Source organism: Mustela putorius, unplaced genomic scaffold (assembly GCF_011764305.1).
Source record: "Mustela putorius furo isolate JIRA1106 unplaced genomic scaffold, ASM1176430v1.1 tig00000228_pilon_pilon_pilon, whole genome shotgun sequence".
Lineage (NCBI taxonomy): Eukaryota > Metazoa > Chordata > Mammalia > Carnivora > Mustelidae > Mustela > Mustela putorius.
This window is the reverse complement of record NW_025421322.1, coordinates 12,269,234-12,284,717: the sequence shown is the minus strand read 5'-3', so window position 1 is coordinate 12,284,717 and position 15,484 is coordinate 12,269,234. Positions and strand designations below refer to the sequence as shown.

The window sequence follows — 15,484 nt, the reverse complement described above, 5'->3', positions numbered from 1 at the left end:
GATCCAGCGATTTCTTCTAAAGTGCCAATCAGGAGTGTGGACATACAGCGGGACCATCTTCGGGAAGGGCAAAAGCGAGGAGGAGGAATGAGAAAGAACGAGGTGGGGGAAGCGGGGAGACCGCCCCTGGACTACATCTCCCGGGATGCTCAGCAAGAAGGAGAGCCCCGCCCCACCCGGCCCCTCCCAACCGGCACAGCAGGCGCTGCCCACCCCGTGGAACCCAGCGGCGCGCTCAGGCTACAAGTGCCTTGGCTGGTAATCGGGGGACTTTCCCGAGGAGCGGTGCAGGAACAAGCGTGCGGTGCTCGAGCCGCACGTGGTGGTCCAGGCAGGGGTAAGTGACGGAGAGTCGGACCGGGAGGAGGCGCTGGGGCGAGGGAGAGACCCCAGGAGCCCGGCGGAGCGGCAGAGCACGTCCCCAGTCCCTGTCCCAGGTGCTTGCCCCGCCTCGGGGCGTTTGGCGAACGCGGCCGGACTCCGGGTGCCTTGAGGTTTATCCGGAATGGATGACTTGATCTCGCAGGGGACGCTGCTGCCCGGCGCTAGCTGCACGCCCTCCCCGCACAGCGCGCGCTGGACGGATCGCTAGGTCGCCTCCCGGAGACCAGCCTCGCCCGTATTAGTTAGTTTCAATGCAGATATTAATGCTCTTAGTTAATGGGCGGAGGAGGTAGAGCGCTGTCCCCTTGCTTTGAGGTGCAATCGCATTAACCGCGCTCTTAAGCAGAGAGAGGAGAGGCAGGAGACGGAAGGAAAGAGCCTTTAGCTTGGTCCCATGGGATTATCCTTTCTCTACAGAGGATGGAAGCCCCGGATTATGGAGCTGCAAAGGGAATCGACTGTGCAGCGAGTGTACCTCCGATGAAACAAGCGGGGTCTGTCTTTAAAGAGCGAGAGAAGCAGGAGAAGGGGATTAAGTAGAGATTTCTTTCCCTCTTTATTATAAATTGGAAGTCCCATAAGGAATCCTGTCGATTTTATCCAGAGTAGGGCAACGTGATGAGTTAGTCGTGCCAAAAGTTAATCAGAGCACCTTATGTCTGAGGGAATAGAGAGACGATTTTTCATTTCAGGAATTGATCAAATCCGTTATCACCACTTCCTTGTGGAGGGATCCGGCTGTAGGGATCTGTGTGTGTCCACTTGCTAAAGGAAAGTTCTGGGTCAGGTGTATGGTTTTTTGCTTGGTTTTTGTTTTGTTTTGATAAGAGAAGCTTTGATATAAGGGGAGAAGTGGGGTTTTTTGTTTGTTTGTTTGTTTTCGGGTTTTTTTTTTTTTTAGACAAAACAATACAAAATCTAATAAAGAGCAGAAAACATGTGGATTCCCTTTCCCATATTTTAAGTGAGTTGCCAGGTAGACCTTAGGTAAGCCTTATTCTTGTGTCTGCGTGGGTTACCAGCTGCTGGAGCTGTGGATTTTGAACATAATAAGCCTCCAACCATGGGTTAAATCAACTACCGCCGGAAATTTGGAACCAAAATATAAAAGGGCCCTTGCTTGAAACTGCTGTACTTAATGATAGTGAAAAGTGAGTTGTTATTCTTTATTAGGATGGCAGAGGCATAGAGAGATGGGCAGGCAGTTTTCTGCTTAACCCAAAGTTCTATCACAGAAAGCATGCTGCTGTGGCGTAAGGTCATGTCTGGAGGCAAAGTTCCAAAGGTAAATATTGGAACTATGTTAATAGCTTCTCACCTGCTCACCTCAACAGAACTGTGACTCTGTGGGTTTATAATTTGTCTTTTACTGTCCGTTTACTTCTAAATAAAAACTTCTGGATGGCCAATTTCCCATGCATGTTTGTTAGCCAAGTGTACACAGGGAGAAGGACTCAGACCCATTCAGACACAATGAGCAAGAGTCACAGATCTGCACCTAGAGCAGGTGTGTTTGGGGAGGGCGGGGAGTGGAGCACACTGGTCCATGGTATTTGGCAGGGATCACACAGTAAGGCATGTTGTCTGCGCACTTCTGGGTCCAGAACAAGCCGGCATCATGTAGCTGCAAGGGCTGAGAATGAAAACACAATGAACAAGCATGGGGTCTTGTACAGACAGGGCTGTGGGACTAAGGGCCTTGGATGTGCGAGGTGGAAATTTAGGAGAGGTGGCCAGCCATCTTTCACCCACTTCCAAGCTACTCAGTCAAAATGCTGAGCTCCTGGGCCAAGACAGCCCAGCTGATGGTGACATATTTGTTCATCCATGGTAATGCTCTAAAGCTAATCTCTATTAGAATCTGTTCTGAACTAAAGAGAGTGTAAACACAATTTAACTGAATTGTTGAGAGGTGTGTGCTTCCCCAGGTTTTCCAGAAAATCGCAGCTCTGCTAAAAAAGGTCCCCGCCTCTCTCATTTGTGTCTCTCTACAGGAAACTTGCCTTCTTACTTGAGGGATCCTGTCACAGAAATGTGTGAGTCCTTGGATAAATTTGGCTTGGTGACGGCAAAGCTTCCCTCAGAGACACTGCTACTTCCGCTGAGCTCCTTTTCTGCCCTGACCTAAGTTTCTCAGTGTCAGTCCCTCTGCCAAGTCGGAGGATTTGCCCTTTTCCCACTTTCCAGCCACGAGGTATCCTCTCCTTTCTTTTATCCCTTTTAGGACGAGCTGGGGTTCGAAGTGTCCACGACAGTGGCTGAAAATGAGATGGGGGCCTCAGGAGTGAGACCCCTGGTCGTGCAGCGTTAGGTCCTACTGGGTTCTTACCTGTGTGGTTTGTGGCAGAATTCTGGGAAGCTGCCGGGGGATGTCTGACTAGCTCCGATGGAGCTCCACAGCCTTGACAAGAGGAGCGGCCAGGCAGTCCTGTGCGATGCTGTGGACTGGCATTCAGGACAGCTTCCTGGTGACCAGGCAGATGCAGCCGCCGCCAGAGCTGCTCTCTGCTGCCAGAGACACTGTATGTCAACACCAAGAGAAGCTGAGATGGAAGGGTCTAAACTTAGCCCTGCTCCGGCATGCCCCTCCTCCTCTCTGCAAGACAGTGTTCTTCAGACGGACTCCTTGCCACCAGGGTCTCTCAACTCAGGGAACAACCAAGTAACAGCAGGACGGAAAGTCTGCAACTGCTGCAGCCAGGAATTCGAAACTTCTTTCACCTGTGTGGATGAGAATGTCAACCTAGAGCAAAGGAACCCGTGCTCCCCTTCGGCAAAAGGGAGCCATCACCTGGGAGACCTTGGCTGGGGAAATCCGAATGAGTGGTCTCATGAGGCTGCCATATCCTTGATATCTGAGGATGAAGATGATATAAGTTCGGAAGCCACATCTTCAGGGAAGTCCGTAGACTATGGTTTCATCAGTGCCATCTTGTTCTTGGTCACTGGCATCTTGCTGGTGATCATCTCTTACATTGTCCCGCGGGAAGTGACGGTGGATCCCAACACCGTGGCAGCCCGGGAGATGGAACGTTTGGAGAGGGAGAGCGCAAGGCTGGGGGCGCACCTGGATCGGTGTGTGATTGCAGGACTCTGCCTGCTCACCCTTGGGGGGGTCGTTTTGTCCTGTTTGCTGATGATGTCCATGTGGAAAGGGGAGCTATATCGTCGCAACAGGTTTGCCTCTTCCAAAGAGTCTGCAAAACTCTATGGTTCTTTCAACTTCAGGATGAAAACCTGCACTAATGAAAACACCTTGGAACTGTCCTTGGTAGAGGAAGATGCCCTTGATGGATAGAGTTAATTCTGGTTGTGAGCCTACTGAGAGTCTGCGTTAGCATTTTATATGAAGACCAACCAACCAACCACATTCCTTAAAATTAACAGTGCAGTTTCTTTGCTTGGCAAGAAAGGCTTATTTCCCAAACCAACAGCCAGTGAGTGGTTTTGTTCTGGATGTATTTTTTATTTGGAAGAAAAGCTATGTAAGATGCATAAAAAACTACAACCAGCTACACCTGTTCTAAAGAACTGAGATTAATTCATCTATAATGGCCATCAGCTTCTACTTCTATAGCAAAATATTTCTAACAACCAGTGTACAAATGATTTCTCTTACATGCTATAGGGTATTATTCTTTGGACATTAGTAGGTCCTACATACAGTAGGATCAAGTACATACATACTTTGTGAAAATGAACTTAAGCACTAATCACATAATAAGGCTTATATTTAATTCTCAAAGGTGCTTATCCATTCTCTTGCTAAATTCTTTTTTCCTCTAATTTGGCTGAATACTAAAATATAATGTTTTGAATTTGAATATTTTGAAGCTTGGGGATGTTGATTATTTTAAAAAATGCAAAAACACATCTGTTATACTTAAAATTATTTCTGTGCTCAGAAGTGGTAACTAAGTCATTAGAATAAAGTTTCCAGTAAAAGAAAAATAATGTAAATCATTATAAGACCAATCTGAATTTAACCCAGAATGGTAGTGCCAGATAGTAGCCAGTGTTGCATGCCCATTTTCTAGATGAAGTAAAATTGTTGCTTATATAAATTTCATTTTCTGTTTGTGGTTTAGCCATTAGACAGTTACCCAGGCTCTAGAAGTCTTTCCTGGTGCTTACACCAGAGAGGCAAAGCATAAGACATTTTTAATGTGTTTCCAGACATATAAACCTCTAGGCAGGTCTAAGTCATGATTGGCTTAGACACACACCCAGGTGACGTTTTATTGTCGTTTGGAAAAATACAATGCGATACAATTGCAGCTAGACTCTTAGAGACTGTGCCTAGAAGTTGGTTTCACTTCTCTAGGCTAAGCAACAAGCCATTGCCCCAGGATGGCAGCCGTCCTTAAGCCCATAGCCAAAAAATTAAAAAATGAATGACAGAGAGAAAGAGTAAACACAGTGATTCAGTGGGAACTGTGTCCTCCCCAAAACTTACCTCCTCCAACAGTGGTCTAAGCATCATTTTTTCTTTAATTTTTAAAATTAAAAAAAACTTTTTTAAAAGATTTTATTTGAGAGAGGAATGGGGGAGCTCCATCCCAGGATCTCAAGGTCCATGAGATCATGACCTGAGCCAAAGGCAGATGCTTAACCAACTGAGCCACCCAGGTATCGCCATAAGTATTCCGAGTTCCTCATCCATACCCACATTAACTGTGAAATCTTGCCTCGTGACATTCAAACTTGCTCGGTGAGAGGCATGATGATCAAAGTGGTCACAGCTTTGTAGAACCCACACCCAGAGTCCACACTAACACCCTGTCTCTGTACAGTTATGGTTCAGAAAGGGGTCAGAAATGCATCCTTAGAAATAGCTTGCATTTTGCAATTAATCCTTGAGGTGTTTCCAACCTCCCATTGTAAGAGTTGTTTTAATTTCCATGGGGGGGTGGTCATTCTTAAAGAAGACTGGAACTTGGAATTTGGGGTGGAAGAGCAGAGAATAGGAAAGTGAGAATACAATTTCTTTATAGATTCTGAAGCCTAATTCTAATGCCGAAAGTTATTGTTTTTGAGGATTGTGGAAAACATCGATGACTTTGGCTGGCAGGGTGTGTGAGTCAGGATATTTATGTGAATGAGTTCCTGTGGCCGTCAGAGATTCACCTGATGAGTTTGGAAGACTGTGTTTTACTAAGGGTTCAGATGAGATGCAAAAAGGTAGGATCAGAGGATAGTAAAAATAGAGAGGGCAGGCATTAGGTAAAAACGAGAAATTTTATGGACATAAGAGGAAGCTAGATATAGCTCAATTTGGAAATAATTGGGAGACTATAAAGATGGTATTTGTTATCTATTGCTGGTTCTTTGTGCTTTTTAAACAAAGTTTTTTTGTTTCATGTCATGGTTTGTGTTGAAGCTGACTTACAGCAGTATAAATTTCATTTTTTGAAGGTTTGTGAATTGTCAGATTCTGACCTGCATAGAGACCCACTTTACATGAAATTGAGGCAATAAATGAATGATATCCTTGGCTGGGCGAGTAGGTCTGAGTCTGTCTCTTTAGAAAAATACGTTTCAAAAAATTCATGCTTGTTCTTAGAAGCTAAGTGCGATCAGCTGAGTTTTGTTTTATTTATTGGTAAAACATGATTAGTTAGCTGAATTGCAGACTGATCTGAATTAATATGCCGCTCGATTTTCAGTCATGAAGGAAGACAAATTAGAGAATCAAGTGTTAGGAAGTTTTTCAATTCTGTAAAACTGGATAACGAAGAAAAAGCCAAAGCTTTTCATTGGGAAACATATAATGAATCTTACAGCACGACCAAATTACAAATAGTTCTGATATGATCTAAAGGATCTCTCTCTCTCTATGCATATATATATATATACATAGATATATAGATATAGATACAGACAGAGATACATATATAGGTATAATGGAATATCTATATCTATCTATCAAGATCTATCCCACTATATCTATATATGTATTTCTATCCATATATATAAATAGGGATCCTAGATAGGGATACATATATAAATATGCCATTATATCTATATATGTATCTCAATTAGAAAAAGATATGCATGAGGAAAGACCTAACAAGTTAGAATATATTTCTTTCTTTCCTTCCTTAAAATTTTAAAATTGAACTATCATAATTAATGCTTATTTATTTAAATCTGTTTGTCTATAGGACGCATCTGTTTATATATGGGACACAGCTCTTTGAAGGTTCTACTTAAGTGATGGCAGACCATTACTCTAAGAAGAACCAGTTCAGAAAATCATCTGGGTGTCTCCTTGAGTGCTGTGTTGACACAGTGCAGCTAACTGCCTTAAACAGCTTTCCTCCAGTATTCAGGTGTGTAGTTCTAGTCCATCCTATCTATCAGTGCCTGAATTCAAGATGAGGATTACTTGAATTTAAAGTCACCCTGAACTTTAGACTCTATTGTTTCCAACCCGATAAAGAGGTTTTTGGCTCTAAATGTCTTTATTTAGAAGTACTTTGGCAAGATCAAGTGATAAATGTTATAGACATTGAACCGAGATAGCTGTGGTGTTGCTGGGCTTGGATCCGTCATGGAGATCTTGACCTACATCTATCTCTTGAACATGGTGCTGGTTGTTGTTTATGAAAGTTTTCATTGCTAGACCTGGAACAGCAACTTCTTTCAGAGGTCCGTGTTTAGATCTTTTTACCAGGTTTCGAAAAACTAAAGTGAGTTACTTTCCTAATCTTAAGAGAAAGCAGATCATTATTCAGCAGTGTGGTCCAAAGGGGTGAGTACAAAAAAGAAAGCTTTCTCCATGACTACTGGGATCTATGTACTGCTATGGACTGCTATGGACTGTTTAATCCTCCTAATGACTTTAATAAACTGTCTCTTCTTAGCGCATCTTAAACTGTTTGTGGTTGAGCTGAATGTTTCTTTGCAATGATGAGTGTCCTTTCTAGACATTTAGAGCTCCTGAAGCAGACCTATATTCTGGCCCCCTCACAGGGAGAAAGTCTTTTCTCTAGGCTCCTCACTTCATAACTGATTCATAGTTTGGAGGAGCACAGGACTACTTGGAACCATGAAATCCTTGGTGGCTATGGTGCTTTTATCCGTATGATTACTATGCCCCCTTGGTTCTGTACTGCTAGAGACTTGCCTAATATCAGTATTACATGCTTTGCTATCTGCTTAATATATCTGAGTCCATCCCTCTCATACTTACTTGTTTTGGGAACTCAGCTGGACCAAGGCTGGCCCATGTCCTTTGAGGTGCAAATTTAGACAAAGAGACTGCCCTGCTAATTGTGCCTTCCCTTTGCCCCCCAGTGTAAGGAGAGTGATTGAGTGAGCACTATGCCAGTTGGATATCAGGAATTAGGGTTTGGTTTGGGTTCAAACCCTAAATCCAAGTGGCTCTACTTTTTGTTACTTCTTTGTGACAGGCAGAAATTCAGGCAAGAGCATTTGAACATTTCAGCCTTCATCTTTGATATGCGCAATGACAGGCATATGCAAAACCTTAGCTGGATTAATCATCTAGAGTTAAAGAAGAAAATCTTCTATATACTTAGTAGGAGCAGGTTTTTCCATCTGAAGGTCAGATTCCATTGCAGCAATTATTGCTACCACAAAAATGTGGTCTGACAAAAGAGATTCACAACCTTCACCAGTGGTTCACCTATTCAGCAAGATTTAATACCACCAGCTAGGTTCCACTGTGACAAAGGAATAAGACAGATCCTTATAGTTCTCTGTAATGGGGTTTGACCTTTCCCAGAATTGGGCATAAAGAATGACTACAATGAAAAGAATTATAATAATGAACTCTCACTGGCTTTTCCCAGTATAAAGGGTTCATAAGAAAGAGAATTAACATGTCATTATCTTTCAGCTGATTTTCAGCTATATCATTTTATGGTTCATAGTATTCTAGAATATTCTCTCCCTCCAATTTTTATGGGCCTTTGGAAATAATTTGCTTGATTTGTGCACTGACACTGTAAAAATAAGATGTTATTTTAAATATGTAAAATCAATTTCAAAATCTGTGGCTTACACTTAAGAGCATACCTGTGGTTTACGTTTGTTAGTGTGTAAGTTTATGTCCACTCAAGTCTGTGTATGTATTAGGAGAATATTTTATAATTATAGAATTGTAATATCCAAAGCTATTGTTAGAATAATTTTTCTTATAGGAAATTTGGCATGCCTTAATGTTGACTTTAAGGACAGGAGAAGTCTTTCACAGGTCATGAATGAAGAATTTAGAATCAACCTCAGAATGAGATGCCATACTTACATAGGTCTCTTTTGGCTCTTCAACATCTCACAGATGTTTGATTTATTTTTTTAACTGTGCGATTTCAGGCTTATAAGATTGTGGCCTATTTAGAATTAGTTTACCATGAACTATTATTTTATTTCAAGGAAATATGGAGAGTATATAGTATTTTCTTTTGCTCCAACTTTTAGTAAATCTCCTGTGTTTTGGGAAGAAAGAGCCTTATTTTCTCACTGCCGTCTTCATGTTTCCTAGCCAGGCTCTGAACAAATGTTATACAAGAAAGCGAAGATTGATTATTGCTATATAGTATATTGAGAGTTTCTATTTTGTGGTCTTATTGTGCTTTTTATTTTATTTTATTTTTCTTGCCAAATAAGAAAAATAATTTGATGTTGATTATGTGTTTTAATATGCAAAAAGGGCAGTTATTAAGGTTATGGGCTTTTTCTTAGGGCATGTGATGCCTTATATGTTAATAGCAAATGTATCATATCATTTTAAAATAAAACTATTTATTAAGGTGTTTCATTGCATTTGTTTTTGTTTATTTAAGTCTGAATCTGTGATGCTGATTTGGTCTTTTAAAATTATACTTGAAATTATTTGTTCAAAAAAATTGAAAGTATTATTTACCCTGTTTCAAATACAACATTCTTCTTATCACCATAACATTGAACAATGTACACCATACCTTATTATTTTACTTTATATGAAAAAGTCAAAGCTATTTGGATTTACTCAGTATTGAACTTAGAGTATGAATTGTGTGATGTGGAAAAAAATACTCGAATTAGTATTTACTAGTATTTTAAAAAATACTCATCTAAATATTTAGAAACCTTTGAGATGAGAAAAAATATCAAATTAACTTATGTTCCTGCTCTAAAGCTTCTATTAATCTACTTTTGATCTCCATTTTCATTTGAAGGTTACACAATTATTTATATTATTAAGTAAAATTTTATCCTTATTATGTATAAGTTCTGTCAAGGTTGAGAACTGTAAAGGGACAATTTGAAGTGAGACCCCATATATTTTATATATATATATATATATAAATTATACACACACACACACACACACAGGCTATACACACACACACACACACACACACACACTCACATATGCTGTTTTCGCTAGAAGACTCCCCCCCCCTTTTTTTTTTGTTAACCACCTCCAATCATTTAGAATGAGATACATATTGCTGCTACAATTACATTGAATCTTGCTACATGACTCTAACAGTTCAGCAGGGAGGCTCTTAGAGACTCTGATTGATGTAGCTACCTTCAGTTGTTGCTTGTTGTCAACTGGGAAGGAAGAAGGGAGTCTGAAAGGTCTGGAACAGGCATTGCACCTCTTGGCAACTTGCTAGCGGGGACTAGTTCCATAGTCCCTTTCAAGCCAGGAAATGCAGTTCCATCATGTGACCGGAAATGGAGAAAGTTAGGGCTGTTTGGCAGATAACATCACAATTTGTAAGGTCTTTGTGTTGTTAAAGCACATTATGTATCAATGAATATAAAAATTCCTACATTCTGTGATCACCACTTGATCCATTTATTTTTAACATTTTTGTGCAGAGGGCAAAAATAATTATTCTAAAAATTCCCAGAACCACAATTTAGTAGTGCTTTTTAAAGAAGGAAATGATCACAATTAGAATTACCTATATGATTTGATTGTATTATTTTATCATAAAAATGAAGAGATTAAAATATCATTCCCAATGCTTTCAGCTCATGAGCAGGAGGAAGCACTTTCTTGAGTCCTTACTATATGTTATGGAATTCACTACCTTACTCACTAAGTGTTCACAACATTTCTGCAAGACAAGCGTTATTATCTGCATTTTAAAAACATAAAAAAACTGAAGTTCAAGAATTTTAGATGACTAGCCAAAGTTACACAACTAACAGTAGAGAAAAGATTGAAACCTAGGACAGCTTAACTAAAAAGTCATTATTTATTCCAGATTAGAGGGAATTTTACTATTCTTCCAAAAAAAATCTATTCATACTAGCTATTTCATTTTGTATTCATCATTTTATAAAGTAAAGGATTGTCATGGAATTGGAAAAATAAGAAGCTTTATAATGCACTGATACTAATATTTTGCTTTTGGATAATATAGCCATTTATCAAAATATAACCTATTAAACCTATCAAAACTCACTGCCATCCTACACATTGCTCCCACTGAGGTTCAGATAAGTTTATGCTGACACTTTCCTTGGAGCTGGAAAGAAAATGTAGTTATTCTTCCTACATGCACAGTAGTTCTCATAGGATTTATGTACTCCCCAGTAAGGAACTCAAAGATGGAAAGAGAATTATAGTTGAATGCTTACTGTATGTTAGGCAGTCTACTGAGGGTCTTGTTTAATCTTCACCACCCATGCTATAATAAGGGCTTCCTAATCAGGGAAACAAATGACTTGAAGTTTGAATGCCGGCTCCTCTACTCTTGTCAAATCATCTGAGACATAGTTTCTTCATTTGTAAAATAGGGGCAATACTGGTTGCTTTGCAGAAGTCTAATGAAACTTAGATATGATCAATGAGATGAAGGCAGAGAGGGAATCCTGTCCAGTATTCCATCATTAGATCCACCATTATCTGAAGCGGGTTGCTTTGTCCCCAAAGACGGTGGGTTTTGGAAGTACCTGGGAGCTATGTTCATGTTGACGAAGTGCTGGTCGACAAATAACTGAATCCGGCCATCATCATGATAAAAAAAATAATCTCCTTCTCTTTCACTTCCACCACCTCCTTCTATTACTTCTTTCCTTCCTTTCTACCTCTTGTCTCCTCCTTCGTCATTATCAATCATCTATGTGGAAACTACATTTGGAGGTCTCTGATTTCTCTCAGCATAGGTATGTCCAACAAAAATTATATTTCTCTTCATGATATGGAAAATCAATCTAAAAACTCTCTTGCTTAATTGAACGATATGATGGGCTAATATCTTGTACCATAATTCTCCAGACCTGGAATAGCCAATCATTAGTTCTGAGATTACGTGGCAGAAAACTCGGTCTTTTGAATAGAAGAGTTTTGCCATAGACAAGTCCAACAAAATCATTTTATTTTATTATTATTATTATTTTTTAACATTCTTAGGGTTAAAACTTAAAAGATCCTAGTCAGTGAGCAGTCTGGTAAAAAGGCTGTTCTTCACTGCCATTTATCCAGACCAGAGATTTTGTGTGCTTATGTTGAATTTATCTTTGCATTTTATTTAACCTTGTCCTTGTTCTGCCAAAGTAGCAAAATTAACTCCTCTGGAATACAGATTACTTGAAGAACAATTGCAAAAAATTGAACTTCTTTTGCCTTGATACTTAAATGACATAGTCAGCACTGCCCCCTGCTGCTGAGTGGATCTGTAGCAGGGAAACCGAGGGCACTGGAAAAGGCAGTGCATTAAATCATACTTTAAACAAGTGATAAGCCCAGGGAAGAATTCTTGGGTTGCAAGCAGAATTAAAGAGGATTGGGGGAGACTGATGCTGGATCCTGAATACTAATAGTAAAAGCTGAGGGACACCCCGAGACAGAAAGTTTCATTGATGGCAGAGCTTTATGCCAAAGATCATATTAAGGGCATAGCTGTTTTGGATAATCTCAAAAGAGCCATCCCTGAGTTGAGACAGAGAAGCCAGAGATCAAGAAGTGAAGAAACAATGCAGGGTGGAGGCAGGAAAATGTTGACTATGTTTTTGGCACGTGAAACTAGTAGAAGACACACAGAAGCCTAAGTTTCTTCTGAAGGAATTTCATTGCCAAAGAAAGCTTTGACTACTTGATCCTTAAAAAACAACACTTGGGCCCCCAAACTTATACGAGTAGGAAGAACACCTGAAGTGTGTGTAAGCCTCGAGAAGGCCATACTCTGAATATCCATTTTGACTGGCCATGGAGAACAAAAGACAAAGAAGAAAATTTGGAGGCTTGAACAGGGGCCTCAGGGAGCAGGGGACAAGGAGGTGTCTTCCAGAAAACAGAACAGGGTCTTGTCCAGGAATCCACCCCATCACTACATAATGCCTGCCCAACAGACTTTCATAATTTCTATGAATCAGTGATGTGTTGCAGTTATCATGCTCCTGTTCCATCATTCTTTAGTGTATAAGAGGTATAATTTGTCTTTTCAGTTTATGGTTTTCCAGATGCTAAGAAGAGACATCCATATCTTATGAACAAGAGTATGCATATCCTCGAGGTCTCGGATGTGGAGCTGGAGACAATATCGGGATGAATCTTTGAGTCATTCCCGTGTGTAAGGAGAAGGGATAGACCATGGCAGATCCACTAATGACTAAGCTTGTCCCATTTCCTTTGTGTACAGTTATTGCTAGAGAGCAGTGGCCCTACCGGGGGACTACACCATTGCCCATCCCCTTTTCACTGAGGTGGGGCCAAAGGAGTAATTTGCACCAATGGAATGTAAGCAAAGTTTTGTGTCACTTCCTGGCTGAAGGAGTTAAAAAAGTTGCAGATCTTTATTTCCTTCCTTCCTCAGAGTTGACTTTGGGCCTTACAGAGAAAAAAGCTTTTAAGCTCAAATGGAGGGAGATACAGGTCTGTGGATGTGGGCTATAGTGAACAATAAGCCTACCTACAGGGAAGAGCCAAACAATTCACTTTGAAATATAAGATGTTCATCATAATTTGGGGAAAAATCTCTAGTTCCAGTTTCTTTCTTTCCTTTGCAATGACAAATCTGTTTAATTCTCAATCAAAACACCCACAGTAATCTGTTGTGGGGGAGAATCATCAGTATATCATATTAACAAGTGATTTACTAAATTTATTAAATCGATGTCTAAAGCAACTAAGAATGAAAACGAACACTACTGAGGGCTTATAAATAAGCCAGGCCCCAGTTTTCACATTTGCTCATTTAATTCACACAACAATCCCATGAGGTAGGTACTCTGATTTCTGTAATGTGATTCATGAACAAAGTTAGATTTACCATTGAAATTATTAGCTTGCCCAAAATAATTAGCTTTGACACATAGTTCATAAGTGATAGTGTTGGGATTCAAACCCAGAGTTTGGCTGGTTAATACCCGTGCTTAAGTTTAAAGCTAGTAAATTGTGGGGCTAAGGCTTCCCATGCAGGTCTGGCACAAAAATCCATGCTCTTCCTGTCTGTAATAGGCTGTCGTTTACTTCTGTAGTTCTTTTCGCCTGCACTGCCTGCCCTTCCCTCTGTCAAGGCCAAACTCATTGATGATTACTCACATCATCATTGATCTCTCCCTTCTTTAAATGACCATAGCACTTAGTATCTGTATTCTAAAATACGTTCTGTGTAGGCTGCCTTGTATTGATCACTAATTGTTTCAGGCATTAGACTTCTCTTTCCAATTAGACTTTAAACTCTGGGAAAGCAAGGACCCTCTCTTACCTCTGTAGTACCCAGATCAATACTAACTCATACCAACCACTTGATTGCTCAAGACTTATAGAAATAGAAACATGATGAATTCTCTCATTATGCCAAAAACGAGCAGTCTGGCCCCAATACTAAAGTAGCCTCTTATCCTGGTTTCCAGGATAAGAGAAGAACCCAAAAAAGGAAAAACCCTTTAGAGGAGAGCCACGAAGTGGATTAAAGTTAGAAACCACGACACAAGGGAAAATGTAAGAGAACAATGACTTCTACTTACAGAGCCAAAGGCTAAGGCATGCCTCAGTATAAAACCACAAGTTTTTAATACGTGACATGAAGAAACATTCACTTTCACCGGGAATCAAAACATTTAAATTGAAATATTAAACTGATATAATTTTTATTATATCAGTTTAGGAATGTGTTTTCATTTTTTTAATCTTTTATTTATTTATTTGACAGAGATCACAAGTACGCAGAGAGGCAGGCAGAGAGAGAGAAGGAAGCAGACTCCCCGCAGAGCAGAGAGCCTGATGCGGGCTCAATTCCAGGACCCTGAGATCACGACCTGAACCAAAGGCAGAGGCTTTAACCCACTGAGCCACCCAGGCACCCCCATTTTTTCCTTTTTTAAAAGCAATGCAAATGCTGCCATGAAATATGTTATGTCATACATAGCTTCACAGGGGCATCAACTAATACATTTCTTTCTGGAATACGAATTAATAGTATGTACCTAGAACCTTCAAAATACCCTTTTTCCAGTATCCCACTTCAAGAAAACTTAGATTAGAAATATTCAAGGAGGGGTGTCTGGCTGGCTCAGTTGTGTCTTCCTTCAGCTCAGGTCACGATCTCGGGGTTCTGGGGCCAAGCCCATGTCCAGCTTCCTGCTCAGCAGAGTGTCTGTTTCTCCCTCTCCTTCTGTCTCTTTCCCCCCACCACACCCCCTTCCCGACTCGTGCACTCACTCTCTCAAATAAATAAAATCTTTTAAAAAAGAAAAAATATTCAAGGAGATGGATAAAAGTTTATACACAAAGTTACTCATAGTGCATTAGCTAAAAACTGAAATACGGAAAACAAGCTCATAGCTCAACAATAGAGGGATGGGGCAGGCCCATAAGAAGGATCGCTGCAAAACCACTAAACATAATTTTGGAAGATTTTTAAGGATATGGAGAAGTGCTCATAAAGTAACATTAAGTGACGAAGTTCATGATACAGAGTCTTTTCTCAAATACAGCATCATCCCAATTATGTGCTATAGATGTGATTTATATGTGCATAAGACAAGAAGGAACATTAAAATGTAAATAGCTATCTCTAGAGGAAGGTTTTTAGTAATTTATTTCTTTTGTTGCCTTCTCTGAATTTTTTTTCCTTTTTATTTCTAAATATGCTTTTAATTCCTAACAAGCATATTTTGGTAATAC

The 15,484-nt window shown here is 40.2% G+C and overlaps 1 protein-coding gene across 1 annotated transcript; it reads left to right on the top strand.

Annotated features, from left to right (window-relative positions):
- Positions 1 to 209: 209 nt before the first annotated feature.
- TMEM74 (transmembrane protein 74) lies at positions 210 to 6,215 on the top strand. Its single transcript, XM_045078052.1, has 2 exons — positions 210 to 337; positions 2,379 to 6,215. The coding sequence occupies exon 2, from the start codon at positions 2,771 to 2,773 to the stop codon at positions 3,680 to 3,682; it is 912 nt and encodes a 303-aa protein (XP_044933987.1). The 5' UTR covers positions 210 to 337; positions 2,379 to 2,770; the 3' UTR covers positions 3,683 to 6,215.
- Positions 6,216 to 15,484: the final 9,269 nt, after the last annotated feature.

Excerpts from the sequence above, each read along its gene's own strand:
- TMEM74 (XM_045078052.1), top strand. The coding sequence starts at position 2,771 with ATGGAGCTCCACAGCCTTGACAAGAGGAGCGGCCAGGCAGTCCTGTGC.